The 18,165-nt window shown below is 43.4% G+C and overlaps 1 protein-coding gene across 2 annotated transcripts in view; it reads right to left on the bottom strand.

The window, feature by feature from the left end:
- Positions 1–18,165, bottom strand: part of LPCAT1 (lysophosphatidylcholine acyltransferase 1) — a 189,390-nt gene that overhangs the window by 19,971 nt on the left and 151,254 nt on the right. The window contains exons 13-14 of one of the 2 annotated variants that reach the window (XM_039525205.1): positions 10,041–10,179; positions 2,833–2,946 (exon numbers count right to left, since the gene is read on the bottom strand). In XM_039525205.1, coding sequence (XP_039381139.1) covers positions 2,933–2,946; positions 10,041–10,179 — 153 coding nt within the window. In that variant the 3' untranslated portion in view covers positions 2,833–2,932. Of the gene's footprint in view, positions 1–2,832; positions 2,947–10,040; positions 10,180–18,165 lie in introns of those variants that run through there. The other variant, XM_039525204.1, reaches the window with a different exon arrangement.

Here is an 18,165-nt window from a genome sequence, read left to right as displayed (position 1 = left end):
ATTGAACAGAACTATGTTGTCATTGAGAGGAAATGTTATGCTATGATTTGGGTTATTAGATAACTTAAGCCATAATGATATAATAAAAAGTTTAAGGTTCTAATGGGCCGCTCCCCACTAACATGGTTGCACAGGACCACGGGGATCAATTCCAGACTACTATGTTGGAGAGTGGCTCTGAAAATAATCCATATCAAGGGAAAAGAAAATGAAGTGGCTGACACCTTCTCAAGAATAGGGGGACCCTGAGGTGTATTCAGGAGTGCTGGTAACATCTCTTCCTACACCATTTTTGCATTGGTGTAATGCTGGCAGGCCAGGTGCCAGCTCATGCCACAGCCCCATGTCTCAATTGGACACTGACAGATACATAGCTGGAATCTGCCTTGATCACTTGTGGGTTAATACTGATAAAACAGGTATTAGAATTATAAGGAACAGTTTAGTGTTTAGACTATCGAATGCTTGTGAGCTGCTGCATGCATTCATCTTACTTGTAATATTTGTATTCCATAGTGTAGTGTAATATTTGAGTTGGTGTATGAATCGCCACTACACAGAAGAGGCACATTAGACCTGGTCTACACTACGAGTTTAGGTCAAATTTAGCAGCGTTACCTTGATTTAACCCTGCACCCATCTACGTGACAAAGCCTTTTTTTCGACTTAAAGGGATCCTAAAATCGATTTCTTTACTCCACCCCCGACGAGGGGATTAGAGCTGAAATCGGCCTTGCCGGGTCAAATTTGGGGTAGTTTGGATGTAATTTGACAGTATTGGCCTCCGGGAGCTATCCCAGAGTGCTCCATTGTGACTGCTCTGGACAGCGCTCTCAACTCAGATGCACTTGCCAGGTAGACAGGAAAAGTCCCGTGAACTTTTGAATTTCATTTCCTGTTTGGCCAGTGTGGTGAGCTGATCAGCACAGATGACCATGCAGAGCTCATCAGCAGAGGTGACCATGGAGTCCCAGAATTGCAAAAGAGCTCCAGCATGGACCGAACGGGAGGTACGGGATCTGACAGTTGCATGGGGAGACGAATCTGTGCTAGCTGAACTCCGTTCCAGTAAACAAAATGCCAAAACATTTGAAAAAATCTCCAAGGGCATTGTGAAAGCTATTTGGGGTAGCCACCCACCCCACTTATTAATAGTTTTTGCAAACGGCCAGTAGGTGGAGGCAGAAGCCTCCAAAAGGCCTCACATACACAGTCCCTTGAACTTTGTAACTAATCTTTTCTGCTTGCTGTCGGAGACAGAAAAAGATTCCGCTTCAAGCCAGTCTTTCTTGAACAGATAACGGTATTACGGGGCTTGACACCCACGGGGCTTGAACAGATAACGGTATTACGGGGCTTGAACAGATAACGGTATTACGGGGCTTGACATGGTCTTTGTCTGAAAGTGTATAAAAAGCTTGTGAAACTTGTGTGCAGTAGAGTTTTCTGTATTTACTACAGGGCTCTCCTTTCTTCTGCAGAATAAAGCATTTTTCCTTATCCCTGTCAGGCTGTTATTGGCTCTCAGCTAGGCAGACCCGATATTTCGGTAACAGTTTTTGGCGACTCCAGACGGGACTCTGCAAGTGGTGATCGAAGGGGGAGGGGAGGGTGGTTACAGGGAAGTAGAGTGAACCGGGGGGAGGGAGGGGGTCATCAAGGAGAAACAAACAGAACTGTCACACCATAGCCTGGCCAGTCATGAAACTGGTTTTCAAAGTTTCTCTGATGTGCAGTGCCCTCCTGTACTCTAACCGCCCTGGTGTCTGGCTGCACATAATCAGTGGCCAGGCGATTTGCCTCAACCTCCCACCCCGCCATAAACGTCTTCCCCTTACTCTCACAGATATTGTGGAGCGCACAGCAAACAGTAATAACAATGGGAACATTGGCTTCGCTGAGGTCTATCCGAGTCAGTAAACTGCGCCAGCATGCTTTTAAACGTCCAAATGCACATTCTACCACCGTTCTGCACTTGCTCAGCCTATAGTTGAACAGCTCCTGACTACTGTCTAGGCTGACTGTGTATGGCTTCATGAGCCATGGCATTAAGGGGTAGGCTGGATCCCCAAGGATAACTATAGGCATTTCAACATCCCCAATGGTTATTTTCTGGTCTGGGAAGAAAGTCCCTTCCTGCAGTTTTTGAAACAGACCAGAGTTACTGAAGATACGAGCGTCATGTACCTTTCCCGGCCATCCCACATTGATGTTGCTGAAATGTCCCTTGTGTTCCACCAGTGCTTGCAGCACCATTGAAAAGTACCCCTTGTGGTTTATGTACTCGATGGCTTGGTGCTCCGGTGCCAAGATAGGGATATGGGTTCCGTCTATCACCCCACTGGGAATCCCACTGCGGCAAAGCCATCCACTATGGCCTGCACATTTCCCAGACTCACTATCCTTGATATCAGCAGCTCTTTGATTGCGCTGGCTACTTGGATCACAGCAGCCCCCACAGTAGATTTCCCACTCCAAATTGATGCCCGAATGACCGGTAGCTGTCTGGTGTTGCAAGCTTCCACAGGGCTATCGCCACTTGCTTCTCAACTGTGAGGGCTGCTCTCATCTTGGTATCCTGGCACTTCAAGGCAGGGGAACGCAAGTCAAAGTTCCATGAAAGTGTCCTTATGCATGGGAAAGTTTCGCAGCTACTGGGAATCATCCCAGACCTGCAACACTATGCAGTCTGTGCTTGTTTCCCGGGCCCAGAATCGGCGTTCCACGCCATGAACCTGTCCAATTAACACCATGATGTGCACATTGCCAGGGCCCGTACTTTGTGAGATGTCTATGTTCATGTCCTCATCACTCTCGTCACCGGGCTGCCGTCGCCTCCTTGCCTGGTTTCACTTTTGCAGGTTCTGGTTCTGTGGTGTTTACAGTGTTCATAACTGCTGCAGTGATCTGGGCAGGCTCCACGTTCCCAGTGCTATGGCGTCTGTGCTGGAAAAAGGTGTGAAACGATTGTCTGCCATTGCTCTTATGGAGGGAGGGGCGACTGACGACATGGCTTACAGGGTTGGCTTACAGAGAATTAAAATCAACAAAGGGGGTGGCTTTGCATCAAGGAGAAACACAAACAACTGTCATACAGAATGGCCCCCTCAATGATTGAACTCAAAACCCTGGGTTTAGTAGGCGTTGATTTCACAGAGGGAGGGATGGAGGGAGGTGGGAGTAAATGAATACAAAATAAATCTGGTCTATTTCTTTTTTTGATCCACTCCATCTGTCTTATACAACTTAGGCTGGCAGCAGACGGTACAGTACGACTGCTAGCCATCGTCATCTCCTGGGTGCTCAGCAGAAGATGGTGCATTATGATTGCTAGCCATCATCACCTCCTGGGTGCTTGCCAGAAGACAGTGCAGTACGATTGCTAGCCATCGTCATCTCCTGGTTGTTCACCAGAAGACAGTGCAGTGTGACTGCAGGCAGGACTGAGTCTCCATGAGATGAAACTTGAAAAGGGAACGACCTGGCTGAGTCACTACCATGTCTGCCCAGGCGCCCCGACCGACCTCACTGAGGTCGGCTAAAAGAGCACCCAGGAGTACGACGACGACGGCTACCAATCGTAATGCACCATTTGCTGCCAAAAGGCAATGAGCTGCTGCTGTGTAGGAATGCAGTACCATGTCTGTCAGCACCCAGGAGACATATGGTGATGGTGAGCGGAGTGGGCTCCATGCTTGCCGTGGTATGGTGTCTGCACAGATAACTGAGGAAAAATGGCACAAAACGATTGTCTGCTGTTGCTTTCATGGAGGGAGGGAGGGCCTGATGACATGTACCCAGAACCACCCATGACACTGTTTTTGCCCAATCAGGCATCGGGATCTCAACCCAGAATTCCAATGGGTGGCGGAGACTGCGGGAACTCTGGGACAGCTATCCACAGCTACCCACAATGCAATGCTCCGGAAGTCAATGCTAGCCTTGGTACTGTGGACGCAGTCCGCCGACTTAATGCACTTAGAGCATTTTATGTGGGGACACACAATCGACTGTATAAAAACGAGTTCTAAAAAACCCACTTCTATAAATTCGACTTAATTTCACTGTGTAGACATACCCTTAATTAGTGTGAAGAGCTGCTCTACTACAAAAATTGTTACCCCCTGCCCTGAAAGAGGAGACTGGTTGATTACCAGAGAGCTATAGGTAGATCTTACAATGGGAAACTCCACATATATGGATTGAGGAATCATCAACAAAAGGACTAAAGACTCTTATTCTTGTGCTCTCCTCTCTGTGACTCAATCACTGGAGTTTGCAGCTCATAGCACTTGGCAGGAGATGGATAAAAACTAAAACAAAGAGGCTGATAAAGGAGGTGCTGTCATCATCATGAACAGGTCTGACTACCAAAAGGAGGCCGCCAGACAACTCTCCAATACCAAATTCTACAGGCCACTTCCTCAGATCCCACTGAAGAATACACTAAGAAACTTCACCATCTACTCAGGACACTCCCTACACTAACACAGGAACAAATCAACATAGAATAACCCCGGTTGGGGCTCTAAGGGTATCTACTACCCAAGATCCACAAACCTGGAAATCCTGGACACCCCATCATCTTGGGTATTGGCACGCTCACCGAAGGACCGTCCAGATATGTGGACTCTCTACTCAGACCCTACACTACCAGCACTCCCAGCTATCTCTGTGACACCACTGATTTCCTGAGAAAACTACAATGCATTGGTGACCTTCCAGAAAACACCATCCTAGCCACCGTGGATGTAGAGGCTCTCTACACAAACATCCCACACACAGAGGAATACAAGCTGTCAGGAACAGTAACCCTGATGATGCCACAGCACAACTGGTAGATGAGCTCTGTGACTTTATCCTCACACACAATTATTTCAAATTTGATGACAATATGTACCTCCAGACCAGTGGCATCGCTATTGGCACCCGCATGGCCCCACAATATGCAAACATTTTTATGACTGACCTGGAACAACGCTTCCTCAGCTCTCGTCCACTCACGCCCCTTCTCTACGTATGCTACATTGATGACATCTTCGTCATCTGGACCCATGGGAAGGAAACCCTGGAAAAATTCCACCACGATTTCAACAGCTTCCACCCCACCATCAACCTTAGCATGGACCAATCTACACGGGAAGTCCGCTTCCTAGACACCATGGTGCAAATAAGTGATGGTCACGTTAACACCACCCTATACCGAAAACCCACCAACCGTTATGACTACCTTCATGCCTCCAGCTTCCATCCCGGACACACCACGCGACCCATTGTCTACAGCCAAGCACTGAGGTACAACGGCATCTGCTCCAACCCCTCAGACAGAGACCAACACCTACAAAATCTTCACCAAGCATTCTCAAAACTACAATACCCACACAAAGAAATAAGGAAACAGATCAACAGAGCCACACGTGTACCCAGAAGCCTCCTACTGCAAGACAAGCCCAAGAAAGAAACCAACAGAACTTCACTGGCCATCACATACAGTCCCCAGCTAAAACCTCTCCAACGCATCATCAGTGATCTATAGCCCATCCTGGACAACGATCCCTCACTTTCACAGGCCTTGGGAGGTAGGCCAGTCCTCACCCACGGACAACCTGCTAACCTGAAGCGTATTCTCACCAGCAACTACACACCGCACCATAGTAACTCTAACTCAGGAACCAATCCATGCAACAAACCTCGATGCCAACTCTGCCCACATATCTACACCAGCGACACCATCACAGGACCTAATCAGATCAGCCACATCATCACCGGTTCATTAATCTGCACGTCCACCAATGTAATATACACCATCATATGCCAGAAATGCCCCTCTGCTATGTACATTGGCCAAACTGGACAGTCCCTACCTAAAAGGATAAATGTACACAAATCAGATATTAGGAATGGCAATATACAAAAACCTGTAGGAGAACACTTCAGTCTCCCAGGACACACAATAGCAGATTTAAAGGTACCATTCTGCAGCAAAAAAACTTCAGGACCAGACTTCAAAGAGAAACTGCTGAGCTTCAGTTCATCTGCAAATTTGACAGCATCAGCTCAGGATTAAACAAAGACTGTGAATGGCTAGCCAACTACAAAAGCAGTTTCTCCTCCCTTGGTGTTCACACCTCAACTGCTAGAAGAGAGCCTCATCCTCCCTGACTGAACTAACCTCGTTATCTCTAGCCTGATTTTTGTTGCATATTTATACCTGCCTCTGGAAATTGCCACTACATGCATCCGACGAAGTGGGTATTCTCCCACGAAAGCTCATGCTACAATACGTTTGTTAGTCTATAAGGTGCCACAGAACTCTTTGCCGCCTTTACAGATCCAGACTAACACGGCTACCCCTCTGATATTTAAAACAAACAAGGATCTCTATGTTGCTTGGACTTGGAGGGGGGCAGGCGACGCAAGGTATTTCTAGAGATAAGCAAGAGTTCCCCAGCTGCATAGCCCGGGTTAGCTCTAAAGGACAAAGAGGGCTTGCTGATTATAGAAGCCCCTATTACCTTCTGATACCTATGGCTGTAACTCATTCATGTGTCTATAGTTGCTTGCTTTAACCTTGTAAATCTCTCTCATTTCTTTTACTTGTTTAATAAACTTTCATATAGTTTACTATAGGATTGTCTACAAGAGTTGTCTTTGGTATGAGATCTAAAGCACAATTGACCTAGGGTAAGTGACTAGTCCATCGGGATCATGAGTTATCGGAATATTGTTGTGATCGTTGGTGCCACTGGAAGTAACCACAAACAACACTGCCTTGTCTTGCTTGATTTTCCTCGGGACTCTTGGCAGGAGGGGAATCGAGGGGAAAAATGCATATAACAGTAGTGCTGATAATTGGACAAGAAATGTATTCTCCACAGAGTGCTGGCCCCAACTGCCCTTGAACCAATACTTCTGGCACTTCTTGTTTTTGTTTGATGCAAAATGGTCCTACGATGGATGGCCTCGCTGCTGGAATATAACCTGGTTTACGTCATCCAGCTCCCATTCGTGGTCTCTGGAAAAACATCTTCTCAGACTATCAGTAAGCATGTTTTGTGTTTCCAGGTCGGTGAACATCAGACAGGGGGACATGATGGCAAATACACCCGTTCCTGATGTTGACAGCCTCTATGCATAAACAAGAGTATCTTGTCCCTTCATGCCTGTTGATATAATAAACTGTTGTCTGACATAACTAATGTATATAAATCCAGATCAACTGCAGACAGGGCTTCCACACTGAGCACTGCACATAGCTCCAATACATTGATATGGAGACTATGCTCTTACAGTGTTCAAGCAGAGTGGATAAAAATTGATTATTTTTTTTAAAAAAATCTAAAAAAAATTTCAGATTTTTAAATTAAATACAGGTGTATTTTTTTAACCCTATTTAAAACTAAATTTAAAATTGACAACCTATGTTAAAGCCTAAACTAATTATCATCTATTCAAATCATGTAAACACACACACAAAAATATTAAATACATATTACTGGCTGCCAACTAGACATGGAGCCATAGATCACTACCTGTTGAGCCCGATGATCTAGCCAGCTTTCTATCCACCTTACAGTCCATTCATCCAGCCCATACTTCGTTAACTTGCCGGCAAGAATACTGTGGGAGACCGTATCAAAAGCTTTGCTGAAGTCAAGGAACCATTGGGGTTCCAGAAGGGGTCCACAAAGTGTCTAGTTAGTATACCACATCACACTCTCCTCTGTAGCAATGCTGTGCCTATGAATAAAATGTATTCAACTAATTCCCCACCTTTTCAGTGTTAACTAGATGCTTTCCAGTTGAATGATGAAATATAATTTGGGAGTTTTCTTTTTCATTATTTCATGGGTCATGGGATATTCTTATAATTGAAATGGAGGATAAAAGAACAGGACCATCTTAGTCTGATAAGTGGTTTGGCGTCAGTTTTAGTAGCAAAAATTTTAATAAAAGTCAGTGCCTATATTATATCCCTTATTATAACATCTGTTCTATAGATAGCTGTTGATTTTGTCCTCTTCCTACATTTTAACACTGTTATATTTCTATCCAAATGTGACAATTTGGGGGAATCTGTACAATTTAACAATTGTTAGACATATACAGAGTTCATAATCTCAATGTCAGACTGTAAATTCTATTTTGAGTGTGCATCCTCTCAGCCTTCTCTATTGGCTGATTGTCTTCATTTTTGACTGAACTTTCAGAGGCTCGTGGCACAAGAACAAGAAATGAGGGTCACTGACGTAAAGTGTTCTCCTTATTGAAATGGAATAGCCTTAAACAGACTGGCTCCCAATCAGGAGAACTGGTTTATCAGGAGAGAGGTTGCCTTGGCAGCAAAGTCACCTGCTGGGACTCTGGTCACCTAAGGATGACGAGGGAGTCACTTGACTGAGGGACTGGAATGTTATAAAAAGAGCAAAAGCTGCTCTTTTTGTTCTCTGTTCTTCTTTTCTCCAGCTCAAGTGGAAGAAGAAGAAATAGGTGCTTGATGAGACCAGAGATCCTGCTTACCTTCCTAACACGGATGGACTTCCAAGGGAAGTGTGCGCTAGGGAGGGGCATTTCATTTAGGAAATTTGTTTTGTTCTAAGTGATTTGTACTCTCTTGTGAGTAAATAAAAGAACAACAGTGTTAGAATCTGTGCAAAGCGTCTGTATCTTATATGCTTTACTGCTACCATGTGGTCCCTGGAAGAGGTAACTGAGAAGGCTCACACCTTTCAGTAGAGTTCTGGGGGAGGGAGTGTTCAAGCGATAGGGGGTGCCAGGAACCCAGGTAGCTGAACAATGGGTTCAGCTCTCAGGAAGGGATGCCAGACAGTGGGTATGTGCCCTGAGATTATGCTTGCGGATCCAAGTGACGGGCAATGACTGGGCTCCATTCAGGATCTGCAGGCTTAAAAACACCCAGAGACCCAGCAGCTGGGTCGCATCATAACAGTCTAGTTGCGTGGCCATCTATATTAGGGTTTTCTTTGATTACTCCTATTTAAAGGTTAATGACTGATGACATGTAATGAAGTCTGCTCCAGTGGCCACAATTCTGTAGCAATGCAATACATTTTAAAATTAAAACTTTCTTAAAATAAACAATTTGAAAAATTATTACAGTAAGAAATTATGTTAATTAAGAAATCAGAATAGCAAAAATATGTGCACGTCACAATCACTTCTATTTGGGGGATGCTGCTGCCCTTAGGTTTGTAGGATCCAAACCATATCTGAATCAGTCACGGGTAGGCTGGGCTGTTTGATTATTATTATTAATTCTTCTTCTTCATATAAGTAGTGCCTGAAGGTCCCAACAAAGATTAGGGATTTATTATGCTGAGCAATGTACATACACATAGCGAGAGATATTCCCTGCTCCAAAGATCTTACAGCCTAAATGGACAAGACAGACAAAAGGTGGGAGAGGAAATAGATAGTGATTTGCCCCAGCTCACAAGTAGAACCTGGAATACAACTTGAGTCCCCTGACTCCCAGTGCAGTGCTCTGTCCATGGGATTACACTGCCTCTCTGCTGCACTGTTCTCTCCAGGTTATCTTGGTTATGACTAGAGCTGAACAAATAGTTCACAACAAATTTATTCAAAAGCGTAACCTTTTTTCCTGAACTGTTCCTGAACTGTCTACAAACAGATGGGGGGGGGGGGGGGTTCCCGTGTCCCCACATCTCAGACAGATGAGAATTCAAAGACAACAGGGAAGAGATACAAAAGTAAAAAATAGAGGGAGCAATGTAACACAAATAAAAGAGGACAAGAGGAAAATCAATCACAGAGCAGGTGTTGCCTAAGAGCTCATCCATGATCACCTAACCTAAGGTAAAGAAATTAAATAAATATTGAAACTGAAATGGCATTTGATGTTTTAGACACATACTTTTGGCCTAAGTAACTTGGCAAAAACACTGCAAATGACACATTTTTAGCTATTATAAAACAAAAGCAAAAGAAAAAAAGTTAGCAGCTACATCCTTGATAATCCATAGTTGTGTAGAGATTTTCAAATCCATTTAATTACTTACCATATGTGATTTCCCCTTTTTCTTCTGCATCTATAGCTTTAAAAAGGTCTGTTACATTAAGCTCTGACACACCCAAGGAAGTCTTCAGAATGCAAGCTAAGTTGTTTTCTATTATGGTTCCATTCTGTGATTCATACATCTATGAAATAAGGCAGGAAGACAAATCATTGCAAAGCCAAATACTAATTTTCAGAAGAGCAACACATTTAAAATTATTTTATATGGGTAAGATTTGTTTCTGAAAAGTCAAGTTAGTCTCAAATTGATAATGATCAAGTGAGAGCTTGTGGGTGGCCTATCTGAAATAAAGGGTAGACACAGCCAAGTCATTTCTGAACCACTGTGTACTTAGTGAAAAGATTGTGATTAGTCTTTCCCTGCTAGATGCTGAACTGATGATCTTTTATATATAAACAGCAGCAGCTCTACCACTTGAAATAAACGAAAATGGCTAAGAACTGCCAATAATAATAAAAATAAAATAAAATAAAATAATAGTAGTAAATCTTTACTCACATACAGTGCTTTCCATGTGAGGCTCTCAGAATACTTTATAATCATTAATGAATAAAGCATTATAAAACTTTGTAAAGTAGTTGATTATGCCCATTTTACAAGAAGGAGGCATAGACTTTGGAGCCCTGCTTGAAATGCATTGGGCCTAATTTTCAGGCCTATCATAAAGATATTAAAAATAACAAATGGGTTAGAGAAGCAGATTGGAAATTTCTTTTCAGTCTTCTATAATACAACAAAATGGGGATAATCAATTAAGCTAAAAGTTGGCAAACTTTATATGGATAAAAGGAAATACTTTTTCACACAAAAATTAGCAAGTAGAATTCATTGCCGCAAGACTTCAAAGGCCAAGAGATTAGTAGGATCAAAAAGGATTAGCCATTTTATGGATAACAAGAATATACATACCATATATACTTGTTCATTAGCCCGTTTGTTTATAAGCCAACCCCACAAAATGGATAGGTAAAAATAGCAAAAACTGTATGACCCTTTCATAAGCCGATCCTATATTTCAGGGGTTGGAAGTCGCTGGCGGGTTGGGATGTTTTGTTTACTTGGAGCGTCTGCAGGCATGGAGCCCTGCAGCTCCCATTGGCTGGGAACAGTGAACTGCGGCCACAGGGAGCTGAGGGGCTCCATGCCTGCAGATGCTCCAAGTAAACAAAAACAACAATGTATTAGATATTCAATTCAATGATTCCAGAGTTTAAAATAATCAAATTTTGGTGTAGACCTGTTTATACGCTGACTCCCGCTCTTTGATGTGTCACTTTTTTACCAAAAACATTCGGCTTACGAACGAGTATATATGGTAGTTACAACAGCATTCTTGCACTTTCTCCCTAAGTAACTAGTACTAGCCACCGCTGGAGACAGATTACTGCAACATAAAAACTAGTTTGATGTAATTCCTGAGTGCTCAGAGGCCAATACAGAAGGTACGGGTCCCAAGCACGGTCAAGGGATATCATCCTGGGGATTGATTTCCAGCACCCCACTCCTTCCCTAGTAACTGAAGGAGAGAGGGCCTTGGATTCACACTAGCATGCTGCCCCTGGACTTAAATACTGAATCTCTTCCCACCTTTTGGGATTGCTGTATCTAGCAGGTTTCAATCTCTGGCTGGTAAGCATATGATAAATTTTTCAAGTTCTAAAGGAAAATATTAAAACCTTTCACTTTAAGAGATTATTCAACTAAATTATATCAGTAACACAACTGATCACACACTAATAAGTGTTAGCACATGGCTGAGGACGACTGTGCAAAGAGACAAACTCAAGGATCAGTTGAAACATTTTGACAATCCCAACAAGCTGTGCAAAGATTTAAATCCTCATTTAAATTACCTGGGTTGGGAAAAATAATTAGAGTGGTGGCAGGGGGGCATGAGATTGAACATAACTAGCTTTGGCAGAAATCGGAATGAAGACAGGAACAGGTGGGTGAGAGAGGGAGGATCAGAAGGAGAAAGAGGAGAAATTATTGCCTGTATTTCTGCTTCTTTGAAGACTTCATTTAGTAGGTGTCTCACTCCTGGAGTTGTATTTTCTAGAATACATCCAGCAGAACTTCCATAGCTCAAGTCTTTTGGTCTTTTAGGGCAGCAGTAACAGGGGAGAGTGTGAGCCAGGCTTCTTACAGGCTGTTGCATGTCACCCTTTCTTAGGCTATATTATGAAATTACTGGTCACAGTTACATAGTGAGGGCGGAGTTTTGCCCTTGACACAAGGCTTCAACCATTTCATTATTTATTAAAAAAACAAAACAAAACAGTGTATCCTCCCCAAATCTTACTCTTTGAATACAGAATGAGAATAGAGAATTTTGTGAAAAGTTACAGTAAATCGGTTTATAAATTAAAATTAACTTTAATATGGGTCCTTTAAGAAATTTAGCACCAGGTGTGAAAGCTTTTATTTCTCTCAAATAATCTTGCTAACAGAATAATGCAGAAACTGCAAAATTCCTAGAAATCTTGTGCATCGCTACATCAGAAGCGTATTTATCTATCTAGGGTGAGCCAGCCCCTCAGCCCGACAGTATTAGCCTTCACACTTGAAATAGGAGTTGAGAACCACATCTGTCTGAGCCAACATAGAGCTATGAGGCTCTTCCAACCCCTTCTGCCAGAACCTATGTTACCAGAAGGATTCATGGGAAGATGTACAGGAGTGTTCCTCCACAATTAATGGAGAAGGAACTCCTTACTAGAATATTGAGGTCCACCTGACCTAGGCCTGGAGGTATCCTCGGGGGTCCTTCAACCTTTACAGTTAGGTTGGTTTATGCATCCTAATTGACAGCGATGGGGGTCCAAAACACCAACCCACATTGGGAGGGGGCTTTGGCCAACAATGCCTACCTTAAGGTGGTGTAAGATCATTCACATGCATATTAACCTTTCCCTGTAAGTGGGGAAGAGAATTATTAACTAACAGGCTAACATATTGGGGTCCTATTGCTTCTTCTCACATGTGGCTGAGCCATGCAGCACCCATTCACAGATGAAACTGATGCAAGGATTCATCTTTAGGTTAGATAAAATTGCTACCCCAGCATCCTCTGGGGGCTGCGTGTGTTCCAACAGGGATACTATTTCTTTAAAGGCTTTTTGCCCTGTCCTATACTCTGAGGGTAATATACTCCACAATGCTTGGTCAACAGTGAGCTGTAAGATTTTAATGCAATCATCTTCAGGCAGCGTAAACACTAAACCTGTCTCTTCTACATACTGTGTGCACACAGCGATGGAAGAATTTTCCACTGGGCCAACCTGATTGGCCACCTAATCTAATGTTTAATGTCTGTGACCACTGCAGTGGGGCATGGGGTGTCAGGAGAATTGCTATCTCCAGAGTGCTCCTCAAAATATAATTCCTGGAGGTGCAAGTATTGGTGGAATAATCCCAACTAAGCACAAACTCCTCATTTACAGCATCCCCATAGCAGTGAAGGACGACTCCAATTCAGTGATAGGACGAGGCTGAGGTGGGTACAAAGGGTACAGTTTGGGTAAACACAATAGATGGGGAAAAAGCCTGTGTGGTCTGGGTGTAGGTATTGGCCATGACTAAGTTGCCAGTATCCTTTGCAGGCCAGGTGGCTGCAGGTGACCACCTCCTTGGTGAGTCCTGAAGAGGCTGCATTCTCCTGAGCTGGATGGCCCTAACTCAAGAGATGAGGATAATGCTCCTAGCTTTGTCTTGCCCTGTGGCACTAGGGTGGGAGTGTCTTTTTTTGTATTGGTTTTAGTCAAGAAATCCCAGCCTCTCTTGCGGTGGATTGATTCGGGGGGGGGGGGGAGGGGAATATATCGATTGGTCCCCCCTTTACTTTACTACTTTACTTGGTTGAAAGTATATGCTGCTCTTTAATCTGTCTCTGCCCCCAAACTGAGCTCCAGCTCCGTGTCAGTCTCCTGACTCCCCTCAGAACTTCCCTCTTAGCTATCAGTCTCCACCTCCAAAAGAACAAGTTGGGTTCACTTAATTCCTCTTCCACTTTTGCTGTACTCAGGCCCCCCTGTTCTGTTTGCGAGTGACCTATCACTTCAAAATAATCCACTTCCTCATTTAACTTCCCTTACTGCAGGGGAACTTCTCTGCTCTGTAACTGGTAGCCTTCCAGTAACCTTGAGCAAGCAGAAGCCTTGGCCTGTCAACAATGCGCTCCGTCCCAAACATCCTATGTTTGAGTCTGACTTCATTCTAATCTTTTCTCCAATTCCTGTCTCTCAGTAAAGAGTCAGCTGTTCCCCTGTAGAGGAATGCAGCTGGTCTTTTAACTGCTGAGTAACTTTTCTCTCTTCCTCAAGAGTCTGTGGTGTCTGGCTAAGCTGATACACTTTCCTTTTTAACTTAAGTGCCAACACGTTAGATGCCACAAACAAACATTAAATCAGTATCCCTTTCAATTCTCTAGCCTGCCTTCCCTTCCTTTTTCCTCAGACACCTGACAACATCTCATGGGTTAGGATGCTAAAAAATTGTTTGACTGTCCTTCAACTGCATCAAGTCTCCTTCATAATTCTTAACGTTCCTTTTCACAAAAGTTTCTAACGCCTTGTTGAGGGTGACCATCACTAGCTCTCCAGAAGTCTCAGCTGACTCCCTTTCCCATTCCCTAGCTAATAACCTTTATCTCACTTGCTGAATTCTAAGTCTGTACAATATTTAGCACATAATATGGACATCCTTTCCAAAATGGTAAACCTCTTATCTAGTTAAGCGGTTATAACATTTACTCAACTCTGAACAGTCGTGAAGGCTAAACTGTCTCCATGCCTAGTAGAAGGTACACAAGTCCAGAATTAACCTGTAGAAGGATGGGGGTTACTTCCTTCTCCTCCCTTGTTGGCTACCATGCTCTAGCAGCTCAAGAGGCATTTACCCTGCTTGGGCCCACCGGGCGCTGTGGCTGCTAGGGGTAAGCTGGCACAGTCTTTCCACAATGTATGCCTCAAGGCTGCAGTCTGGAGGAGCTGTGGGACTTCTGTTAAACTCTGCCAGTCTACTCACACATCTGGTCAGGTGCCAAACTGCTGCGGCTTACTGGCAGCTAAAATAAAATCAGCTCCCTTGCCAACTCAAAGTGTGGGTCACCAGGCCCTGATGCTACTGCTTATTCAACTTTAAGTACCTTTACTTAGTTTCACAACACAACTCAACTTACAAAGCCACCTTAACACATGTATAAAGCTTCAAACAGCATGAAATCCACCCCCACTCTTACTGATTATATTCATTTTAAAAATTTCCACTTAGTCACTGATTAAAATGTGAGGGTTTTAAAAAGGTTCTAGTCCCAGAACCAGGCACAACAGAATTAAGTTCAATATCTGGTTGGAAACCCTGATGTACACAGCAGCAATACTCATACTGAGGGCAGAGCAAAATTTAAATACATTTAGTAGCATAATTATTAAAAACACAAATGCTTCAACCCAAATGAAGGCATAGTTATAGTGCAGTATGAATGGTGTCCTGCACCATCCCTTACATATAGTCACAGTCCTCTCAAAGAGACCTAGTAGTGGGAGACAGGTTGTGTTCCATGATGGTTTAACCCTGCCTCTGGCATATCAAACAAGTCTGATGGTCAAGATTTCAAAGCTTACGTGGTCGTTTCACCTATTACACTGGTCTACAATTTTTGAGAAGTCTTCTGCTTCAGAGATAAAATGTGCTATTTATTATGTATTGTGATGTGCTGAATTCAAATATGACAATTAAAACAACTGATTGGCTACTGTTTCTAAGATATTTAAGTTTACATTTATGTCTATGTATATTGTGTAGATAGTAGAGTTTTAATCATAAATTGTAAACCTAGGTCTTTTCATGTGTTTATGGTTGCTTTACATGATAATATTTCACCTGTCCTGTTTATGTAACACTTTAAAAATCAGCAAAAGGGTTATATAACTAAAAATTATGAAACAAAAGGCAAAAAACTATTATGTACATAGTTTAGTCCTATTCAGTGTCTACTCGGTGCTTCCTGGCTTGTCTCTTGTATTCATTAAATGGAGCATCTCTTGTCACTATCCAGCAATAGTCTGCAAGCATTGATGGGCTCCATTTGCCCTGATAGCGTTTCTCCATTGTTGTAATGTCCTGGTGAAATCGCTCGCCGTGCTCGTCGTTCACTGGTCTGCAGTTCGATGGAAAAAAATCTAGATGAGAGTGCAAAAAATGTATCTTTAGTGACATGTTGCAACCAAGGCTTTTGTATGCCTTGAGGTTTTCCACCAACAACCTGTAGTTGTCTGCCTTGTTGTTTCCGAGAAAATGTATTGCCACTAACTGGAAGGCTTTCCATGCCGTCTTTTCCTTGCCACGCAGTGCATGGTCAAATGCATCATCTCGAATAAGTTCACGAATCTGAGGACCAACAAAGACACCTTCCTTTATCTTAGTTTCACTTAACCTTGGAAATTTTCCACGGAGGTACTTGAAAGCTGCTTGTGTTTTGTCAATGGCCTTGACAAAGTTCTTCATTAGACCCAGCTTGATGTGTAAGGGTGGTAACAAAATCTTCCTTGATTCAACAAGTGGTGGATGCTGAACACTTTTCCTCCCAGGCTCCAATGACTGTCGGAGTGGCCAATCTTTCTTGATGTAGTGGGAATCTCTTGCACGACTATCCCATTCAAAGAGAAAACAGCAGTACTTTGTGTATCCAGTCTGCAGACCAAGCAAGAGAGCAACAACCTTCAAATCGCCACAAAGCTGCCACTGATGTTGGTCATAGTTTGTGCTCCTCAAAAGTTGTTTCATGTTGTCATAGGTTTCCTTCATATGGACTGCATGACCAACTGGAATTGATGGCAAAACATTGCCATTATGCAGTAAAACAGCTTTAAGACTCGTCTTCGATGAATCAATGAACAGTCTCCACTCATCTGGATCGTGAACGATGTTGAGGGCTGCCATCACACCATCGATGGTGTTGCAGGCTACAGGATCACCTTCCATGAAGAAGAATGGGACAAGATCCTTTTGACGGTCACGGAACATGGAAACGCTAACATTACCTGCCAGGAGATTCCGCTGCTGTAGTCTGGAGCCCAACAGCTCTGCCTTACTCTTGGGTAGTTCCAAATCCCTGACAAGGTCATTCAGTTCACCTTGTGTTATGAGGTGTGGTTCAGAGGAGGAGGATGGGAGAAAATGTGGGTCCTGTGACATTGATGGTTCGGGACCAGAAGTTTCATCTACTTCCTCTTCCTCGTCTGACTCAAGTGAGAATGATTCTGGTGCATCAGGAACCGGCAGTCCTTCTCCATGGGGTACTGGGTGTATAGCTGATGGAATGTTTGGATAATGCACAGTCCACTTTTTCTTCTTTGACACACCTTTCCCAACTGGAGGCACCATGCAGAAGTAACAATTGGTGGTATGATCTGTTGGCTCTCTCCAAATCATTGGCACTGCAAAAGGCATAGATTTCCTTTTCCTGTTCAAGCACTGGCGAAGATTTGTTGCACAAGTGTTGCAGCATATGTGTGGGGCCCACCTCTTGTCCTGATCTCCAATTTTGCAGCCAAAAGAAAGGTGATAGGCTTTCTTAACCATAGTGGTTATACTGCACTTTTGTGATGCAAAAGTCACTTCACCACAAACATAGCAGAAGTTATCTGCACTGTTCACATAAGTACGAGGCATCTCTGCTCACTTTGGCTAAACAGAAATGTGTCCCTTTGCAAAATCAAACACTGACAGATAAGAGAGCACGACACTGTATGATTTCTAGAGCTGATATAGGGCAATTTGTTCAGCAGAGTGACGTAAGCTTCGTTATGATTGCATCATCCATGACTTCTAGGAATAACATGATGCAATTCATATCATGTATGACGCAATACCGGCTTCAGATTGCATCATTCATTGTTTTGCCTAAAAAGCAAGTACTGTCCAAACCCAGTCATAGATTTATTCATAGATCCAGTCAAAGATGTATTTTAGTCATTTCTGGTTTAAATTGAGATCCCTTCCCTTTATAACTCACTTATCCTCCGCTATTCCCAAGTCAAGGGTCGTATATACTGACCCAATAGCATAACTTGAAAACTAGAGCCAATCAACAATTTGAAGCATC

This window comes from Mauremys reevesii, linkage group 2 (assembly GCF_016161935.1).
Source record: "Mauremys reevesii isolate NIE-2019 linkage group 2, ASM1616193v1, whole genome shotgun sequence".
NCBI classification, from domain to species: Eukaryota; Metazoa; Chordata; order Testudines; family Geoemydidae; genus Mauremys; species Mauremys reevesii.
This window is presented reverse-complemented; position numbering and strand designations above follow the sequence as displayed.